At 40.0% G+C, this 22,295-nt stretch overlaps 1 protein-coding gene and 1 long non-coding RNA gene across 5 annotated transcripts; one reads left to right on the top strand and one right to left on the bottom strand.

The window, feature by feature from the left end:
* Positions 1–13,494: 13,494 nt before the first annotated feature.
* Positions 13,495–19,917, bottom strand: LOC102718026 (putative pentatricopeptide repeat-containing protein At1g13630). 4 transcript variants are annotated; one of them, XM_015842012.2, is made up of 9 exons: positions 19,408–19,917; positions 17,230–19,041; positions 16,982–17,066; positions 16,791–16,884; positions 16,628–16,680; positions 15,622–15,782; positions 14,627–15,550; positions 14,117–14,253; positions 13,495–14,047 (listed from the first exon to the last, which is right to left on the bottom strand). In XM_015842012.2, the coding sequence occupies exons 1-4, from the start codon at positions 19,784–19,786 to the stop codon at positions 16,878–16,880; spliced, it is 2,283 nt and encodes a 760-aa protein (XP_015697498.2). In that variant the 5' UTR covers positions 19,787–19,917; the 3' UTR covers positions 13,495–14,047; positions 14,117–14,253; positions 14,627–15,550; positions 15,622–15,782; positions 16,628–16,680; positions 16,791–16,877. The 4 variants fall into 4 exon arrangements, with proteins under 4 accessions (XP_015697498.2, XP_015697497.2, XP_015697496.2 ...); XM_015842011.2 differs by having other exon boundaries at positions 16,613–16,680; positions 16,982–19,041; XM_015842010.2 differs by having other exon boundaries at positions 16,982–19,041.
* Positions 19,918–20,832: 915 nt separating this feature from the next.
* LOC107305186 lies at positions 20,833–21,764 on the top strand. The gene is made up of 3 exons (XR_001551298.2): positions 20,833–20,994; positions 21,086–21,630; positions 21,750–21,764. It is a non-coding gene; the product is annotated as an uncharacterized LOC107305186 (long non-coding RNA).
* Positions 21,765–22,295: the final 531 nt, after the last annotated feature.

The following is a 22,295-nucleotide window of genomic DNA, read 5'->3' as shown; positions in this document are numbered from 1 at the left end:
GAGTACACAGCTACAGCAACGACAAGTGATCGATCGGAAAGTATTGGGTTAATCGTTTGCCTTATCCATGAAAACCCCTAGAAGTTATATTTCTAAATAAAAATAATTTATGAAGAAAAAATTTGGCATACATATGGTTCACGATTGGTATAAAAAAACTACTTTGGCAAACTTCAAAATCCACTCTAAATTTAAGTCATAGCCAAAAGCAAAAAGGCGTGGGGTGTGTTTAAGCACCAATCCGCTCTCTGGCTCTTCTTTCTTTTTTGTGCGTGTTTGCGGGGGGGTTAATCTGAGTGCACAGATTGGTTGCACGCGAGGCAGGTGCATTCCGCCGCGCGCGCAAGGCTGGACAGGCAGGCGTTCATGGGGGCAGGGGCATGGTCCCATGGAGGAGCCGCCCCCCCGTGGGCACGCCGCGCGCGCGGCACCGACCGACTGGGGCATCTGGGGCTGTGGGCATCCCATCCGCCCCGCTCGCGGCTCGCGCACGACGCAGCACGGCACGTCGGCACGGCATGGCGCGGCGCGCTGCCCGGTACGGCCGCGGCCCCCGGGGACGGGGACGGGGTGGCGCCGCGCGCGCCGCGATCGAGGTGGGGTGGCGAGCGAGAGCGGCGGGGAGGGAGGGAGGCAGCGAGCGGGCACGGCGTGATGGGGGGTGGGGCTCCGCGCGTTCGAGTGCGTGCGTGACCGACCGGACGACGAGCGCGCGCGGTCCTACGTGCGCCACCGGGCAGGCGCGCGGTGGAGTTTCGGCCACCCGCACGTTGTCTTTGGGAAAACAAAATCCCCTACCCCCAACGCCCCCCCACCCCAGATGTCTGTGCCGTACGACGTGCACCCCACGCCCCCGGTTACTTACAACAATTATTTTTACATTTATCATATATATATATATATATATATATACAGTACTAACCTGTACTCCCTTCCGTTTGCTTAATACTTGCCATTTCGATAGAAACCCTGTCTCAAAAAAATAACGTTGACCGTTATTTTAAATTGCAAAATGATATAATTTTACTTAAGCAACTTTCGATATTAATGATCTCTATGTTTCTAAAATAAATATTTTAGTAGTTATTTGAAGAGAGAGTCCTTTGTATGCTGCTTCTATCGAGAGCCTTGGTAAAAATTTTAGTTAGAGTTTATCAATTTTCATCATAGATGTGTCGTCAATCTAAATCTAGACATCTGTAATAGTCTAAATCTACTTCAAAACATAAAAACAAAATAAACGTGACTTCTTTTATTTTACTCTAGCTCTGTTCCTACTGGTACTAGGCTAGCTAGAGAGATCACACGAAATTCAGAGATGTTGTATAGACAGTCGAGCACGCATGTACGGTTACAAAACATACAAAATATGCATGTTCCTGGATCGATGTTGGCTAATTTGACGAGGGCTATTAGTTTATCTGTGTACCCTGCAGCAGCACTGTTACCAGTATTGTACGTTGTCGTTGGCTGTGTCGGGTTTTCATGATGCTTCTTTGCTAAGTCAGTATTAATAGCTACTATAGCTTATAGATAGTTAACCGAAAGAGGTTAAAAAATTGGAGCAACTCTCGCATGCGTGTTAGCGTTCGGTGCCGCCCGGTCAGGCACGCGCGCGTGCTGCGTTAACCGACGGCGCATATATCGTTCGTCGTCACCTGGCGAAGGAGGTGAACGTTTCAGCTTTTTTTTTATATAAAAAAATCTCAACGATATATTTGTAAATAAAAAATAATTTATAAAAAAAATTCATATATGTATTTCTAGCGATATGAAAAATAATGTTAGAAAATAAACTTCGATGAAAAATCTTAAAATCAATAATAAGTTTATGGTTAAAAATTTAAATTTTTGGTTATAAGTATAAGCATAAGCCAAAACATAAACTAAAAGTTAGGAGTGAAAACCAATGCGCGCCCTGCCTTCCCTTGCAAGTCATCCGTTGTCTGTCTTCTGCCCAATCCATCTAAATATGTAATAATGTATTTTACACATTTGGTTTTATCAAAAAATATAACTGATTCCGTAATCCCCATATAAGGATTTATTCCGTATACATCAACTTATGTACTAATTTATTCCCATCTAGTATCTTTTGTACTAGTTTATTCTCATAACTATCACCTTTTGTACTTATATATATTTCTTGAATCATTATCTTTTATACTTTGATTTGTGCTACTACCGCTTTCTTAATTTTTGTAAAGAAGATAACATAATCTCCTTTATATTTGGATGGAGGAAGTATGCTTCTACGTCGATGCATGCAAAACATAATTTTGAAGTTTATTTATAGGGTTTTTTATCCTAGTTTATTTCTATTATTAGTTTTTAAAATCGCTAATGGCATATGTATAAAGTTTTACTCGTAATTTTTTTTACTAATAAGTTGCTATGGCTTATGAGTTGTTACCGAAACGACGAGGGTATGACGATAATATGGAGAAGTTCAAGTCCTGAGTCTTCCAGAGAAATTGGACTATTCGGAGAAGATCAATTCTTGTAGTATTTATTTGAAGCTTTGTCGAACATGGTCTGAATCATAACAAATCTTGATTCTTAATTATGGTAGCAATGTTTTAAAAAAGACAATTAATTACAGTTCCTGCATGGAAGATCTAATAACCAATCAAACCAACCAAAAAGAAATTAAAAATATATGGACTCAATCGGATCGGATACACCGGCCGGGAAGAAAAAAGGCGGATAGCTTTTAACATGCACACAGGAAACAAAGAAAAGCAAGCATCAGGTGACGGTGATCATATCATCACTAATCCTGAATATTGTTCTGATACCCCTAATCCGAATCCTTCACACACCAGCTTAACAACTAACAGTGGAACCCACGAACCTCTCATCCTTAATTAATCACACTCATCTCGACCACCACTTGCAAAGTTAACTACAAAGGATTTTAATATATTTTCACCTTTTCCGTTGCTAATGATGCATCAGAGTGACAAATACCTCGTCTTTTTACTTTTACTTATGTTTATAAGCTAAAATTTAAATTAAAATTGGGATTTTTTTCATCATATTTTATTTTCAGTTTTAGCTTTTAATCACTTATATATAAAAATTTTATTTATAAATTACTCTCTATTTATAAATATAGTGCTTGTTTTTCCGGAAAGCAGAAAAATAACTCAAAAATATACTATTCTCTTTGCTTTAACTTTCTGATTTTTTCTAAATTTATATATGTGCCAATAAACTTAGACACATATACAAAGCATATATATTAATATATAAATAAATCTAGATAAGTATAGAAAATCTTATAATATAAAACTTATAATATAAAACAGATGCAGAGCAGAGTATTATAATCTGAGCATTGTTGCTGTGCCTTTGACAGCCGGCCGGCTGGATTTGACTGCCATTATTTGACCGGCATCGTCTAAAACTGCATGCATGCTTGCTTGGATGCCTACAGGGCTACAGGCCTACAGAGAGAGCATGCATGCCAATTGCAAACCACTGATGCTTATTAGTTACTCCTTGGTTATATAGTGATCGGTATGCCCATCCGTAAACAAGAAGTTACGCTCTGACACTGACACTGTCTAGCACGCCACAAGTTGCCAAACTCCCAGCAGTTGAGATAACCAGAACCTCGGTCTCACTAACCACCCTATTGATAAGTTGGAGCTAATTTTGAATTTTTAAATTTTAAGGACTTCTTTGATAGATGGATTGAAAAATAGGAGCAATATGAAAAACATAGGATTTTGAGTGCTTTTTCTATCATGTTTGAGTGCTTTTTCAATCATGACTGTAATTGCAAAATAGAGGATTATAACATGCATGAAAAATACAGGAATGGTCATTTGAATATATATGAGGCCTTTCCTGGATTTTTTTTTCATGTAGACTGAAATGCTCCAAGTTTATATGTTTCTTCAACAAATCAAAGTGAGCCTAAATTATTTCAAGCAAAATTTAACATTGAGCACATTTATTTTTATATAAATGCTCTTTGCTAACATAAAATAAGTGGTAGACAAAGGGGGGTGAAGAAGAGTCATAAAATGAATCCTAAAATCAAATTCTAAAAAAATAAAATTGGCATAGGCTTTAATCCGAAGTTGCCATATTTAACTTGATACATAGGGTGGAGATCAAAGCCATCAAGGGGCTAGGCAGGGTGCCCATCCATCCATAGGCCATGCACACCTAAAAAGGCTAACGGGCGAACGTCTATATGGACTTTCTATATATACTTTACATTACAAATTTTGTGTGTATATATATATATATATATATATATATATATATATATATATATATATATATATTTCTAAGATGATATTTTCTATGTAGATTTTTTCCAAAATACTTTATATGTTTACAAATTTATTTCTTTGTATAAATTTTCTATGCATAAAAACTTTCTATATATAAATATGAAACTTAATACATGCAAACAAGATTATTAAAAAAATATATAAAAAAACTTTGTGGTATATAAATCAGTCCATGCAGGTTAACGGGTGCTCGAACTTTCGCCTCTTAAACCCACCCATAGACACCTACACGGCACCTAATTAAGCTTCTTTTCTATAGCTAAAGGGGGAGGAGGAGGAGGATGGTGCATGATGATGCATTCGGTAGTCTTATTCTATGCGTGCATGGCCGGATGGATGGATGGATGGACGGACGGACGAATGGCTGATGCATCCTCCTCCTCCTGCCCCCCTCGTGCCCTGGGGATGGGAGACATTTGCGCCTTTTCGGCAATGCGGCGAGGCCGGCCGGCCGGCCGGCATCCACCCATGCACGCACCCACTCGATCGTCACTCTCCTCACTGGAATACTCGATCGATCAGCAGCGCGCTCACTCCATGCCTGCCTGCCTATCCCGCATCGATCGATTGATCTAGCAAGCTACAGTATATGCGGTTAGTAAATTGGTCGATCTCACCGGCCATGCCCGCCGCCCGGCGAGCTACACGACGACGACCAAGCACGCAAGCATGGATTCGATTTTATATATATATATATATATAGGAAATTAGATCCTACTAACAGTGTAGCTACTCCCTGCATGTTTATGATAAAAAACATTTATATATATATATACACGCGCGCGCGCACGCACGGAGGCGCTACACAACGCGTCACATAAACGATGCTAGCTACGCGCGCCACACAGCAATCAACCCAACTACCAATGTGTTAGTTAAAAATTAACTCATATGCCTAGCATGTGTTGTGTTGTTCGATAAGTTAAATTTTAACTGCATAGTATAATAGCGTGATGTGCGTGCTTGGTGGTGGACGTGTTAGTTAAAAAATAATCAATATATGTACAACGTGTTCTTGAGTTAAAAATTAACTCGCGTTCCCTAGCTTGTATTCGTGCTTTAGTAAATTAAAATTTGATCGAAAGTAGTCCAAACTTAACTCATTTTATTCGGGGTAACCCCGCAAGTAATTCAAAAGGTTAAAATTTAACTGCAACGTGTAAAGGTGGGGTGGTTGCTCTTTGGTGGATAGTGTGGGGTCTGTTTTGATTGTGTTGTGTCACGCATGATTTATTACGTAGCGCTCGAATATATATATATATATATATATATATATATGTGTGTGTGTGTGTGTGTGTGTGTGAGAGAGACATAAACGAGATCCTCTATAATAGCACGATGCTACTATGGATAGGTACAATGATGTGAATTTGAGATATCCCGTAACCATTGGATCGAAATAGAATGCTGAGATTTAGCGCCATAATATTTGCTACACCAATAAACAATACATTAGATATAACGTAGCCGCAGTATTTCAGCACTGTTCATAATATTTATTCGTAATTCAAAACACATAAACCAGTGATTCTGCGGTAGTATTACAGTGAAACCGGACCCATGCATGGCCGGCCGCCTGCATGTGCTGCCATCATGCGCCCATGCATGGAGTCCTCCCGGCTGGTCCAGAACACTAAGCTCCCCGGTGATCACTGCTCCCAAGCAATAAGCTCCTGTTTGGGACACGGTCTTTTATTTATTTATTTTTGTTTTCCCCATATTGTTGGGTTGAGGTGTTTGATATAAAATTTCCTAAGACTTCTGTGAAAATTGTTAAAGTTATAGGTTTCAAAATGGAACTATCTATTTTAGATGATCATCTAAATAACTATATAAATGATGAAATTTCGATAAGCCGCTGGAAATGCCGCAAGGTCTGAATGAGGCATAAACAAGCAGGGTGGAGCCAGGATTTAGACAGGGGAGGGGTCTGAAATTTTTGGAGAATCCCTAATACACTAAGATTAATTGTTTAATTAACTAGATGACTACATGTAAAAAGTATTTTGTTGTCCTGGCTGCCCCTCCTTGTAGGCCACTGTAAACAAGGGTAAATATGTGGGCGTGATTTAGCAGTTCTTGAATTATCTTTGAGAGAGGTTATAATTAGGGCTTTAGGATTTACTAGGTCTCACCATCGATATCACCAGCAAATCCTAAAATGACATATAAATCATATATTTCATTATACTCAACGAGATGTTATAAGGCGCTAGTTTTTTCCTATTCAATTTAATTTAGAGGTGATATATCTTCCTAGAGTAGGCGGTATTTTGGGAATGTGAACTCTAGGATTATTCACATGTCGACTCAATATTTTTAAATACATTATTAAAAAAGAACAAATATCCATGTGATCACTAGTACATTGTACACTCTTTTTGTTTGAACATCGTGCAATCTACAGTACACAGCACTTGGCTGAAACCAAGTTGGAACAAATGAGTGGACACCAGAAATACTTTGGCACATCAACTTTATGGAGCATCATATCAAGGCCCCCCTGATTATATAATTGACCAAGCATTTTGTGCAACCTTAGCTTGAGTCACCCAACACACAACACACACACTGGGACCAACCATTAGCTGATGCTGCTGATCCCATGTGTATGGCAATAATGATAACAAGATAATTAAGCTAGCTAGGAAGCATATATATTGGATCTAATTCTTGATCCCGATTGTTTAATTAGTTTGATCCTTCCACGTTCCTTTTCTTGAGTTGTTGCCACGAAGATTGAAGTTTCAATACATCTTAATTTCCTATATATATATATATATATATATATATATATATATATATATATATATATATATATATATATATATATATATATATATATATAGAGTAAGGGTTGTCCATGGAACGGGTTCTTCTGACTTAAGTTAGAGTGGCTAACATGTAGGCCCATGAGCGGTGGGGCCCACTATCAGGCACCCATGTCCCTCTGACTTAAGTTAGAGGAGCTGTGTCCGGTTGTCCACAGCTCGATCTGCTCGTTGGCCTATAAGTCTCAGCCAAAATTAGAAATTCATAACTTAATTTTAAGAGTAAAGATATAAGAAGGCACCCATAGATTAATTTATTTCCAGTTGTTTTGTTTATTTTTCTTGACTTGTAAGAGAAAGGCGTAGCTCACCCGATGACAACCATGTCATCATGCCCATTCCAACAGTCAATTTCCAATGGCATGAACACAAGGCCTTCTCTAGGCACAATGAGTTTAACAGATTAAGATCGCACTTGCACCGACCAATTGAGCTTAATTCCCTTAAGAGTTCCCAACATTTGCACCTGCTTGGAATGATTTGGCCCCTAGTGTGCTGAGCACTATAATATTTGAAAAATCATAAGCCCCAGGAATCTCCCAACATACATGCATCATTTATCTTTCTCCCTGCCAAGCATTTTTTTTCTCTCCTTTTGTCTTGCTTTCTTCCAAATGATTATTATTTCTCCTTGTGATGATGATGATGATGTACAAACAGTGTTCAATTGGGCTGTTCCGTTACAGGTCCGGAAAAGAGCTTGCTGTGCGTGTATTGGATATGCCTTGGAATAAAGAGTAGATCAGCATATATAAATGTAGGTATATGCGTGTTTCTCAGTTTCTGTGAATATTAGCCATGAGAAATAATGCCTTGTTTAAATAATTAATAATTACATAATTAATATAAAATAGGTAATAGCTATATTAGATAAAAGTGAAAATAGCTAGTGGAGGCTAGACCATATATTGCCAGGATGCGTGAAGAGAGAGATATCTCTACATGACACAATATGTCGACCAGTAAAACGACACTCCCTAAGTGATATGCTTCACAAGTCATGTTATCTCTGACATCTCTCCGACTAAGTATGAATATCCAAAGGATCGACCATGTGCCTTCAGGAATAGATATATTAGAGTTTCTTTTTCTATATATGTCTAAAGGCTAGCATATTTAGATTCCATTGCAATCAAATCCATCTCTCAATCACAATTCTTTCACGGCACGAATAGATTAAGATAGTCTTGCTTTATTGAAAGGTATTAAATTTTCCAAGCATAGACAAGAAGAGCATGCACCAAGCCACTAGCTAGAGACCCTTTTGTCCAACTGTAGTAAAACCAACCGATGATGTCCAACACTACATCCTCCATAAAGATAACACTCCTAGTACCTTTGAAAAGTGGCACTAGAGATAGAAAAAAAAAATCTAGGCCCTCTTTTGAGCCACCACAGAGAAATCGGATAGGTTATTAGGAAAATGACATTTTCTCCCTCCAACACCACTTGTCAGCAACAGTTCATTAACCAGTGAAAACAATGACGTCCAAAACAAATTAAGTTGACCGAGAACAAATTAAGAGGGCTCTTTGCAATTAACACAAAATCTGTAAAAACATAGGAATACAAAATCATGCACAGTAAATTTATACAGGAAATAAAACAAAAGAAAGTTCCAATTATCATTTGATTGACATACAGAAGAAATACATGAGTTTGGAATTGTACGAAGAATAAAACATGAGGTAGAACCGAATGCTTATTTTTTCTCTAAAATCTTTATAAGATTAATTGTCGAATCCATAAGAATTTCAAAAGAAATGATATGATACAGTCCTCTCTGGTAAAGATCTTCGTATAATTTTCTATAGAATTAAAATCTCCAAACTTTTTATGTTGTTCTTACGTATCAAGTGTAGTCTACGGCTGGGAAATATGCTCTAATCTCTCGAAGTGATATCCCCTTACTTTTACATATCACAACGATACGAGAAAAAAGACCAAGTCAACTTAATGTATGATATATCACCATATAAATATGATGTCAAATTTGACATTAATAAGTTCCAATAAAAAGAAAAAATTCTTAGTAGGATATGCATATTTAAAGCCATATTTGATTTTTTTTTTAAGTTGTAGAAGTTATTGATCATATATCTTTGTATGGTGATATCTGGTGTATTAATTTATCTTGTCTTTTTTTAAAGAACTATAATCATTTAGGTAACATGCAAGTTTCCGCTAGAGCCATTCTCTCCTAAAATACAATTTTAAAGTTTCTGTTAGTTATTTCCTGATGTGAAATCGAACCAAACCCACGTGTGGCTAGGATCAGTACTACGTAGCACAGTGCATTCCACCCTTGGTTAGCATTAGCAGGACCATTAGGGGCGTGAGCTATCTACACTTGCCTAACGTAGCACGTACCCTAATCCCTATCCCAAAAAAAAAAACGTGCACTCGACGTGCAACCAACCAACCGTACATTCCCAATAAGTCATTTGTTCCAATCCGAACCATAAACAAACACAGGGTAATCTTTCGGAAAAAAAAATTGACTTTCTAAAAAAGTTAAAAAAAACACCCGTGAAAATACCCAAATTAATTACTAATATCTCTAATTAAACACTGTTACGATCCATGTTTAGGTGTTTTCTTATACTAACGGGATCACGGGGCAGCGACGTGTGGCTTTGATCGAGTAGCAGGGGTTATATTTTGGGTTTTATAAAATAAAAAAAAACCAAACATTATATTTGTAAATAAAAGATAATTTATTACGAATAAAACTTTTATAAATGTGTTCGTGGCGATCTATAACTAAAAAGTCTTAAAATCAACTTCAAATTTAAGGATAAGAATTAAATTTTGACTTATAATTTTAAGCAAAAGCCAAAAGCTAAGAGGAGCAGCGTCGCGGAACTGTAAACGCAGGGGCAGGGGCAGATCTATCATGAGGGCGGCAGAGGCTCAAGCCCTCACTAACCCCGATAAAGCTCTTGGAGCCCCTATGAAAACACCTAAAATTTTATGACAAAGATCGATAAAAAGAAGTCTAGAATTTTATCTAACTTATTCAGCAATCTCTAACCTTATTGACTTGATCCGCCACGGCATGGACAAGCTAGCTAAGGCCCTGTTTAGTTGCCAAAAATTTTCACCGAAAAACATCACACATCGAATCTCTAGACACCTAAATAGAGCATTAAATATAGATGAAACGAAAAATTAATTGTACAGTTACGTGAGAAATCGCGAGATGAATCTTTTGAGCACAATTAGTTCATGATTAGTCTTAAGTGCTACCGTAACTCACATGCACTAATGACGGATTAATTAGGCTCAAAAGATTCGTCTCGCGGTTTATAGACGAGCCGTGAAATTTGTTTTTTCATTCATGTCCAAAAATCTCTTCTGACATCCGGTCAAACATCTCATGTGATACCCAAAAATTTTTATTTCTCTAACTAAACACCACCTAAGAGCATCCCCAACAGCTCATCTAAATTTGGTCATCTATATCTTAGTTTGGATGGTTATCTAAAACAGTTTCATCCTCTATATATCTGTGTACTCCAACAGATAATCCATATTAGAGCATCTATATTCTAGTTTATTATATTTTATTGATTCATGTAACTATCATACATTTGTTTTATGTTTTATAGTGACCAAAGTGGGGACAGCTGAGTTTTAGATGATGGAGAGGGAACATCTAAATATATATGTTCTCTCCTGATATAGAAGACATCTAAAAATAAAGGATATAATAGATATTCTGTTGGAGCATTATTTTTACCCTCCGTCCTCTATTTTTAGGATAGATGATGGGATAAGATAGCTGTTGGGATGCTCTAAGCAGTGGGAGCAACGCGGCGGCGGCTAAAGCTAGCTGAGTGCATGCATGTGTGCAGGTGCCTGGTCTGACCTTGTGCGCCGGTAGTCCACGGGCTGCATGTGCGAGGATGAGTTGTCGCGCTCCTCGATCTTTCGATCCCAATGATAGTGTGGTTTATCTAGAGTTGACAATTTTTTGGAATAACCACGTACGTGCACACTCAGAGGTGAGGTGTATCGATCCTCTTTTCACGTACGCTGAAGAGATTAGGACTAGAAATTGATGGATTCGTGCATGACCTGGGGAAAAATTCTGGTCAGAATACTCATGTGTGCGCGTGCATTTGTTGTAAGCAGCCTGGAGGGTAATTATTTGGTTTTTTCATCGAAAAAATCAAACGACATATTTATAAATAAAAAATAATTCGTGAATAAGCTTATATATATATATATATATTCTTAGTTATCCAAAAGCAAGGATGATAAATAAGGTTCGGTGAAAAAAACCCTAAAATTAACTTCAAACTTAAGATTGAAAATTTAAATTTTGACTTATAAGCATAAATGAAAATGTAAAAATAAGGGTGTCAAATTGTTTTTCATGGTTTGTTCGGTTGCTGGTTTCTAGCTTTATCGGAACAAGATCCTTTGATGTTTATCATCTGACTTAGTGTCACTCGTATATATATGATCGAAACACAGGAACCAAATCTACCACCAGTATGGTCGAATAGGAAGATAAATCAATCAAATAAGTCTTTTTAGCAGAAATAAAAAAAAACTCTAACCGGGTGAAGTTGTCCCAGCCACCTCATTGCCAAAATCATATAACTTTATGATGCGCTACAAGTATATTAACTTAAAATTAAGCTCTAAAATTTAAATTTTTATTGGAGCGCGGATAAAACAACAGTCTCGGTTTTATGTGCTGAGTAACTCAAGTTTTTTCACGGCTAGGACGGGCGTTGCTGCTATAGACAGTTCAGGCCTCATCACACTTATCCTTATGCTTATTAGCCAAATTTAAAATTTTAATTTAAAGTTATTAGGGTATTTTTATTGTAGTTTATTTTTCGGACTTAGTTTAAATCAACAAGAATATATATATATATATATATATTAAAATTATTATTCAGTTGTAAATATGATGTTTGACTTTTTTTCTTAAAAAAAATCAAACAATCACCCCAACATATATCACAGTTACTCGAGAGTGGTTCATGCATCCATCGATCGAAATGGTTGCACTACGTGCCCCGCTGACCCAAGCGGTCGATGCAGCCAGGCAGCAGCAAACCACAGCCAACCAACGCACGATTACGCAACACAGCGGCGGCGGCGACGATCCGATCGACGCCACAGCGCACGAACGGCGGCATGCATGCATGGTGCGAGACGACAGAGATCGAGCGAGCCGGAGCCGATCGATCGAGCGCATTCGAGCAGCGCACGCACCGCCCGCGGCCGCGGCGGCGGTTCGGTTCGATCGGTGCCTCATCATCCCGCGGCACCGCGCGACAGAAAAATGAATTAATTTGATTTTTAAAGCAATTTTTCTATAGATTTTTTTGCAAAAATAACACGCTGTTTAGCGGTTGGAGTGAATCTAGCGTTATTAGGATGGGGAACGAACGGGGCCGCAGTCCGTTTGTTTATTCTCAAACGGAAGGAGTAAACTTGATCCATCGCTGATGGAGCTTTCCATGATTTAGCCTCCACAAAACACAACGTTAGGTCTGCTCCCTCGGTCCAATAGATCACTGGACGAGATCTCACTGGCTGTGGCTGAGGAAGTAAATGAAAATGGATTCTACTCTCTTCAGAGTATGTTCCTCTTTTATATTTTTCTCCTAAATTCGATGTAATCGATTGCAAAAATTTCTTGAAAAGTTCATAACGTAGAGTATAAGTAACATCTACCACACACCAAAATTTAAGTTGGAACTACGCATTGAAGAACGATGATAATTCCATGTGTGAATGGTACTTGTACACACAACCAGTTCTGGCTTTTCGAGGCCCCAATACAAAACTAAACATAAATGCTCTTATCATATTTTGTGTGTGTATATATAATCTAAATATTTAAATTATATTCAGAAATAATATTAATATATATAAAACGTTATACATTATACATGTTACCTCAAAATTTTAGAGGTGAGGCTTGCAATTTTGGGGCCTAGGGCCAGCCCTGCTTGTACAAGTATTATTCATGCATTGGATTTGTCTTTTTATTTTCCAAAAAAGATCTTGTGAAATAGTTTTGCGTATTTTGTATAAATATTGTTAGTTTTTGTAAAGAGATTTCATAACTATTTGAATAATGCTTAAAGAGACAAAAGGGATATCCATTCCAGCAAGCACCGCAGCAAACTATCATACAGGATCAAGGGCAGTTTGCAAGCAATGTAAAAGGTTCCTACAATCCAAAAGAGAACTAATTTCTCCGAAACTGTCTCGTCAGCGTTTACCATATCATGTAACACGTACAATTTTTTTGAAACCTCAGAATATTCGCAATAACCTTATGTTTTTTTTTCACGGTTTTCACTCTGTTAACCACGGGACCCGACAAACGATATTAACCTCTGCCAAAACGGAATCGTAATTATGCTATTGAACCCACATGTTACTGGTAGCACTAATACACTTTCGGAGACCACGTTAAAAGTCTTGAAATTCAAGAAACGCTCGATAAAACATCCTACCGATAGTGTCCATACACACGTACAGAAACAGATAGACGCCACTGACATCCTGTGCGTACGTGCTAATCAGGTAGTAGTACCTCTCACCTTTCTCCGTCTGGCATCCATCCTCCTGCCCCGGCTTTCGCCAACAACGACAGGCTGCCGCTTCGGTGCCGTCCAGGTCTCCATTGGTGGTGAAAGGCAAAACAGCAGCAGCAGCAGAGTGATGAAGCCGAAGTTTTTGTGTGCCTGTGCAGTGCAGCACCTGGTGGGTGTCCTGGCTCATGATTCTGCTCCACCCTTGCCTTCTGAAACGGGCAATCCGGTTTTCCCCTTTTTTTACCTCCTGCTGCTGCTGCTGATGCGTGTTCGGAAGGTAACAGGCAGAAATGCCATCCACCCAGATGTCTGCTAGTACAGCATCGATCAATTCCTGACCATTGAGAAGATCTATGTTAATGCATGTACCGACTAACCAAAAAAAGACGGATAATTTACTTACACTTCAACATCCTCCCTCACGCAAAACCCCTCAAGCCTCGATCAAGGAGTGGGCTACAATTTTTTTTACTTAATTGTGTGCCACCCAAAATTCAAACTTGAGGGGTCATCCATGATTCGAACTCACGACATCTGGTCCTGATATGCACCAACCAATGTAATCCAAAATTTCAGTTGATGAGGAAAGACGGACAATTCGCTAGTACTCTAACAATCTGGTATAAATTTAGGTTGCCATGAGTTGCAAGGACAAATGCAGAGGGCTGGCCGGTAGACTGGCTTACCCGTTCTTAGTTCTTATTATCTCTGTTCTGAAATAAGTTTATTTTTCAGTTTTTACATATAATGTTTTGACTTTTCATCTTATTTAAATTTTTTTGCGATTAATATTTTTATTGTTACTAGATGATAAAATATAAATAGTACTTTACGTGTGGCTATTTTTTAAAAAATTTTGTATAAATTTAATCGAAAAATGAAGTTATTATGGGACGAAGGCAGTAGTTCTTACCATGGTTAAGTGTCGCTGTCCCTCTTGCTCAAGATCATCAACAGTGGAGAGGCTTTATCCGATTGTCCTCTAGCACGTCGTCCTTGAGCGTGTTGGGCATCAGCTCGACATTTTGGCACCATGCGATGAATGCACACGCTTTATAGTTTGCATAGAGAATACTCCCATCTAGATTTCAAATCCTGGCTCTTTCCTGTTAAAAAAATGTTAGGGTGAAGACTGCAAGTGACATCAATTCACTCGGCTAAAGATTCACAAAAGTGGTGGCTAGGTTTACAATGTTCTCAAGTAATGACGAGTGTCAACTCTCTTCAGGATTTGATGGCAAACCTGAGCTGTTGTCTATCCACTAGACATGTACATGCAGTTGGCTGCATCATGAATACTGTACATCTTAATGCAAAGTGCTATTGTTTCTGACTAATAATCATGATTTGATTACAAACGCGTAACTGTGAAATGCACGTTAGACAAATTACATAAAGAGGGAAACGCTGGAATCCCAGGATGGACAATGACTAAAGCACATGAAGGACAAAAAAACGAACAGAGCAAGGCAAGGGTAGCCATCTACCATTCTACCAAGCCCTGAAGTTGTGGCTTTCGGTCACGCAACAGATGCTAAACAGAGATCTCAGGAGATGCTAGCTTGGTAGAAGAGATCTCTGGGGCTTAGACTAGAGATCCTGGGGGCCACCTGACATGATGCCCTTCAGTGGGAGACTGGGATGGCTAGCCTCATCCTTGTCCTCTTCCATCCGACAAGTAGGAGGTTTTCATGCTTCATGGATCCCCTCTGATCAACTTGGTTTTCAGTGATGCCTATACAGCGACCATTCAATGACCGAAAATTTGTCGTTACATAGCTGAAGTTCAACCGTGGTGGCATCTCTGCTGATACGTCGGAATTTCACATTCCATGACCTGCACCATGGACGAGTCATTTTTCAATGTTAACAGCACAGGATAAATTGAAACAGTTAACAAATCTGTACCTCTGGTCAGCACCGAATGACACTTAATTGGTTCCATGGCCTCTCTACAGCTAGAACATTCCTGTTACTTTCTTGATTGCTCAGTTGCTCCATCCACCGACGGATGGCCGATGGTGATGGCTCACCTTAATGCCATCTGCCTATCTGCCTCATTGATGGATCTAAGAATGAGAGAACAAAGCATTCTTCAGAAAGTATGACAGGACTCATAAACTCTGCTTATTTGACAGTACCATAGTGGACATAAATTCGACTTGAGAGAATAAAATGACAAGACAAAAGGTGACACCTAGCTCTCTTTTGTCATTCTTTTGATTGCAAGAACACAAAAATGAAATTTCGATGTCTGTATATATGTTGATCGTCAAACAAGGATACAGGGCCTTATTTATGCCAACAAAACAAAGGATGTGGTAAGATCTTAGATATTGAGTTGTGAGTTGATAATGTACCAACTATGCTCTTGTATAGCAATGTTGATGGTATTTGTAAAACAAGTCTTCATAGTCAAGTAACAACCCTACCAAGCAACAGACATAAAATTTGGCTGAGACGAACAAATCTATTTTACCTAAGCTTGCAGTAAACAAATTAGCATTCTTGGATCTCTAAAAAATAGCACTGCATTTGAGTATATAGCTTCGAGGTTGCACAAATTCCATGATATAAGATTTAAAGAATGACTAGGACAAGTGCTTTGAACAAACAAGTCATTTCTCGCGTACGTTTTGTTGGTTGGGCAAGAACAAATGAGAACTTGTTTGTATCCAGACTCTGCAGCTTTGGATAATGGTCTTCCTAAACATCAACTTCACATACATTGATATAAGCATGCAAACAAGGGACAAAAAACACAACAAATAAACCTCAACAGTAGACAAGACAACAAAACTTACGATACCATTTCTCCAAATTCAGAAGACGTAACAGGTACATGGTTATGTTTAAAACAAAACATTGGATGACCGAATGGTAACAGACTCGCAGTTACCTAAGATATACTCACCACTGCTGATTGAGCTAAAAATATCACCACATGACATGTCCTCAGTCTGGGCACTGCCAGAAGACCAGAAAGAGAATTTTAAATACAGTCTTAGGCTCTTAACATTCTTGATCTGGATATTCTGATCATGTGATTCAATATAAAGGAGTTGATTTAATCTTACTGTTTGGCACAACATATTGATCATGTGGTTCCCTGAGCCAATATTGTCCTCAATTGTCGATTGTCCAGACACAAGGACATAGCACCTTTAAAACCTGTACAATACCAAACAATAACACATAAGTACAATATGAATAAGTCATTCAATGTAGTGTACACTACAAGTAAAAGTGATAACACAGTCACACTCACATGCTCAAGGTATTAAATACCAGTTTTGACAGCAAGTGCATGTAATATGGGTAGATAGACAAGCTTGTTACTTTTCTGCAGAGCTCTGTGTAGCACATAATATATTTGAGCATCTGGGTAAACACCAACAGATAACATAATTGCGACAAACAAGAAGGCGTCTTTGGTAAATTGTCTTTTGCAAAGTCGACTGATTGCTGCACTGAAATCTTTGATAGAAACTTCAAACCCTCCATCTAGAAGCTTACCGATTAACAAAACAGCATTGATAGGCATTCCTTTTGCACATTGAGCTTTGATAAGTGTTGTGTAGGCAAATTTTCTCAACTTAATGCCCTTTTCTCTGAGGGACTCCAAAAGCATTTCTGCTTGATTAACTTTTCCCTTCAAGCACAGCACATTAATAAGCAAGTTGTAAGTAACAGGTGTTGGGACAAGGCCACGGCATAACATAATGTCATATATGCGGAAAGCCATCTGAATGTTTTGTGCTTCACAGAAACCTTGTATGAGGGTATTGTAAGTTATTGGGTCAGCATAACCTTCGTTATTCATATCACTGAGAACACTGATAGCCTCATCGAATCTGAGCTGCTTACAAAGTCCTTTAATAACAACACTGTAAGTTACTGCATTTGCCTTGATCCTCTTCGCGGCCATTTCATCAAAAAGACTTAGCATTGCATTAACTTCTCCAGCTTCAGAGAGTGCATCCATCAAGGTGGTGTATGTCACTGCTGTTGGTAGAAGTCCACTTAGCTGAATAGCCCTAAAATAGCTCTCTGCAAGTTCCAGATCCCCACTTTTACAATACCCATATAGAAGAGAATTGCACGTGACAATGGTTGGGTGCATACCAGCTACAGTGATCTGATCATACAAATGAACGGCATTAATAATATCACCAATTTTTGCATACCCATCAATGACGGCATTATAAAACACTACATCAGTTGGTTGATATTTTATAGCTACGTTTTCCAAATACCACCTTGCTTCAACTAACAATCCTTTCTTGCAAAGCCCTAGAAGAATAGACAAATGGTTCAGTGATGTTGGCACTACCCTGTGAGACCTGCACATCACATTGCATACTTGAAGAGCTCTTTCAATCTCCCCTAGCTTGCAATACCCATGGATGAGGATGGAATATGCGACAACATCCATATCCAAACCAATATTGTATATCTCAGCAAGTAGGTTGTCAATTTCATAGAACAAGCCTTTTTTGAAGAGAGCATTGAGAAGGACACTATATGTGACAATATTCAACTGCAAACCTTGGTCTAAAACATCCTTTCTTATCTTCATTCCTTCTTCAACATCACCATGTTCACAGTGACCAGCAATAAGTATAGTATAAGTGACAAGATCAGGCTCAATGCCTTGGCTTCGCATAATCTGAATAATTTTAGTAATTTCTCTTGTTAAACCAAGCAATCGGTATCCATTAATAAGGCTATTGTATGTCACAGTATCAAGTCCCATTCCTTCTTTTGTCACTCTCTCAAAAAGATCCAATGCTTCCTCCATGGAACCTACTTTACATAGACCGTGTATAAGAGTAGAAAAGGTATATCTGTCAGGGATTAATCCATATTTCAGCATCAGACATAAAAATGATTTTGCAGACTGAACAAACCCCCAATTGCACAATGCAGACATAAGGATGTTAAAGGCCATTCCAACAGGTTTAAACCTTCCCTCCTTCCTTGCTTCCTGAAGGAAAGATAAAGCTTCTCCAACCTTATCCTGCTTACAGAGGCCATCAATGACAATACTATGAGAATATTCACTGGGAGAGACACCGCGCGACTCCATTTCTTCAAAAAGCTCCAGTGCCATGTCTGTCTTCCTCAAGCCGTGCAATAAACTATCATAGGTAAATACCGAGATTTTCATGTTCAGGCTGCTCATTTTACTAAGAACGTAGAGGGCATCATGAACCATCTGAGCTCTAGCATAGCTATTTGCTAAAGCATCCCATACACAACTGTTGGGATCCCACTCTCTGAATCTATGCCACAAGATGTCACAGAGAGTTGGCGCAGACCCGGACCCTACAGTAGGAAGTGCATTAAGATTAAATTTGAATATTTTTGTGTTGCTACTTTTTATACGTACAGAGATCTTTTGAAAACGCACTACATCAATAATACTTAAACCAAATATACTAGCCAACAGCCAACTATTTATGCATCGCTTTCGACATTTTTCCTACTGTTTTACATTAAATAATGACCATGCCTCTGGAATAACAACATACCCTTTGCCATACATTCATATTGACCAAAGATTCAAAACTACAGATGCCATATGCATGCCTTCTCATACCAATCACCGAAGCTTTTCAGCTAACAGCTACTACATGACTAAGATCATAGAATGGTTGCTAATCAGGAATGCGGAAAATTCATCACGCTCACCTTGCTCGCTCACCAGCTGCGTCAGGCATGCCCGCATCTCCCGCCACCTCCTCTCCCGCACCAGCGCATGGCAGAGCTCGATACGCGCGACAACGGAGGCCTCCCTCTCGAGCCCTTCCTCCTCCTCCTCCCCAACCGCCCCTCCTTTGCAGCCGATCCTAGGCGCCCCCCGTGCTATCCCGCCAACGAAGGGAGGGGCGCGGGTATCCCTACCAACCGCGTCCTCCTCGGACTCCGTCATTTCCCCCGCCGCCGCCGCCGCCGCCGAGGGATAAAACGAAAGCGTTCTCCGCGCAGGGAGGGGCGAACAGGGAGAGCGGCGGCGCCGGAGATGAGGCAGGAGGAGGCGGAGCGGCGGGAGGCGCGGTCGGAAGGGCATCCGAGAAGGGCGCAGGGTCTCATGGTGGGGGGAGGGTGTTTGTATAAAGGCAGAGCTCGGGCTCCGTATAGAGCTGGACCACCGCCGGCGCTAGCCGGCAGCGGCGGCGGCGAGCATCGGAGGATGCCGGCTTTTCGTCGTCGTCGGCGGCGGCGGCGGCGGCGGGGGAGTTCGAGTGGGCGGGGGGGGGGGGGCTTAAGGGGGAAGGGATTTTAGGACAGGGGATGACGACGAAGCGGGCCGAATGTTTGTGGTATTCGACTTTTCCTGTTGGGCCGTGTGTGTGACTTTGAAGTTTTTAGGCTTTTCTTGGGCCCATATTCTTGAGCATTCCGGCCCAAAATATTGATCAAAATGAACCAGTAGTAACGTATTACATTGTTTTATATTACGAGATTTTCTAAGTTTATCTAGATCCATTAATTTATCGAAGCTGATTGAAATCAATTGAAGATACCGAGTAGAGTATAGTAGTACAAACTACAAAAGTTAAAAGACTATTGTTGTGTAGCATTTACATGCGTAAAATAAAGGAACGACAAAAGGCTAGGCAACACCGCAACACGTTAGCGTGTAAAGGTGTGAATTGCATAAAGCGATCGATCGATCAATCGAGAGAGGCGGAGCTCTCCCTAATGACTCTCACCATCTATCTATATAATGTATTCTTTTTTTTTACATACATACTCGTTATTCAAACTGACTATACACCATTTTTTTACAACTTTTTTTCTAAGAAAATCCCAATAAAATATTTTACTCGCTTTTAATTTTTTCTATAGCTATTAAATAATTAATAATACGATTAATCTGCTGTTATCTTTTATGCGTCGGTTCCTGGACCCAGCAATCAAACTCAGGCCATCTCTCACGCGCGCTGGTTCGCTCGCACCGCGCCGGTGACACCTGCCGTGGCCACGCCACACGTACGACCACCACGAGCCAAGATGCTTCCGGCCATCGACGTCGTCCTTAACTTTTACGCTGCCAAAACGATCGGAATCAGCTTCTCCCCGTCCCCGCCCCACCCGCTACAACTCCTACTACTTATTAACCGGAAGGCAGGCACCTCCCCTCTACCACCGGCTCCATTCCGCCGCACACACCGATCACTCCTTGCCCGCTTCACGCAGTTTCGCCGCCAAGTGAGTCAGTCCGCGAGCGATTCTTCCCCGCCGGTCGGCCAATCTCTCGCACCCATCGATCGGGTACGTGCGTGGGTGCGTGCGTGCTTGCTTTGCTTAACCCGGTTAATCAGCTCGATTTCCTTCCGTGCAAACTGGGGTTTTTTTCGTGCAGGAGGACGTGGGTAATTAATTAAACGGAGCACCTCGGTCTCGGTTAATTTTGTTTGTTGTTGTTGTTGGGGGTGGAGGCCGGCCGATCTGATGGAGCTGGTCCTGGTGATATCGCTGCCTCTGCTGGCGCTCATCGTGATCGCCGCCATCGTCCTCTGCGTCATCTGCCGCTAGCTCTCCGTTCGGCCATGGCAGCAGCCGGAGCTGCGTGCTACTACAACATTTAATCATTCATGTACGTGTACGTACGTATGTATGTATTTTGTGATGCGTCACATTCAGATGATCGTTAGTTTTGCTGCCCGATGTTGTTTGCAAGCCCCTCTGCACTATTGAAGCCTCTGCTTAGCCCCTCAACAAAATTTTTGGTATTACTAAAGAGAAGGATGAGCTAAAAACAATTCTCTTTTATTTAACGTCTTCTAATATTTTTTTTCTAGATCCGTCACCGGTGGTTGGGCCAAACAGTTGAGTGAGCGAGTGAGTGACAACTGACAAAAAAAAAACACATTATTTTTGTCTTCTTCTTCGTTCTTCTTTGACCTGGTGAGTGTTTGAGTCTATAGTAGTGCTCTTGAGACCAGGCCTTTACTCGTCCATTCGTGCTTACTTACGAGTTACGCCGTGTTCCTTTTTCTTCTCTTATTGGTTATTTTACGTGAAAGGCATCGCATCGATTCCAAGCGTGGTCCGTGGTGCTATGCGTGTGCATAAAAGGATGAAGGAAACGTACACCTGGCACCACTAACACACACCGTCCAGGGATTTTACCTTACATTTTATCTTTCAATTTATGTTTATGTTTATAAAACAAGATTTAAATTAATAGATGAGTTGGTTTTTAGGATTTTTTATCACCATCTATTTTTTAACTTTAGTTTCTAGATCATCCTCACTACGTAAAAGTTTTATTTATAAATTATTTTTTATTAGTTTTTTTCTTTTTGTCAAGCGATGACCTCCACCGATCAGGAACAGATCTACGGGGGGTTGGTGAGGCTCTAGCTCCCCTACACGACGGATCTCCCATGTAAAATATAGAGGAGAGAGAAGGGGAAAGGAGAGAGGAGAAATAAGCATAGGGGGGCTAAAGGAGGAAGAATGTAATTAGCCTCCAACCTTCGGATCCTGGATCCGCCACTGCCACCAACCTTCGGATCCTGGATCCACCACTGCCACCGATTGAGGGGCTGCTTAGTTCCCAAAAATTT

Source organism: Oryza brachyantha, chromosome 10, assembly GCF_000231095.2.
Source record: "Oryza brachyantha chromosome 10, ObraRS2, whole genome shotgun sequence".
Lineage (NCBI taxonomy): Eukaryota > Viridiplantae > Streptophyta > Magnoliopsida > Poales > Poaceae > Oryza > Oryza brachyantha.
Note: the sequence above shows the minus strand (reverse complement) of the source record. Positions and strands in the feature narration are given on the sequence as shown.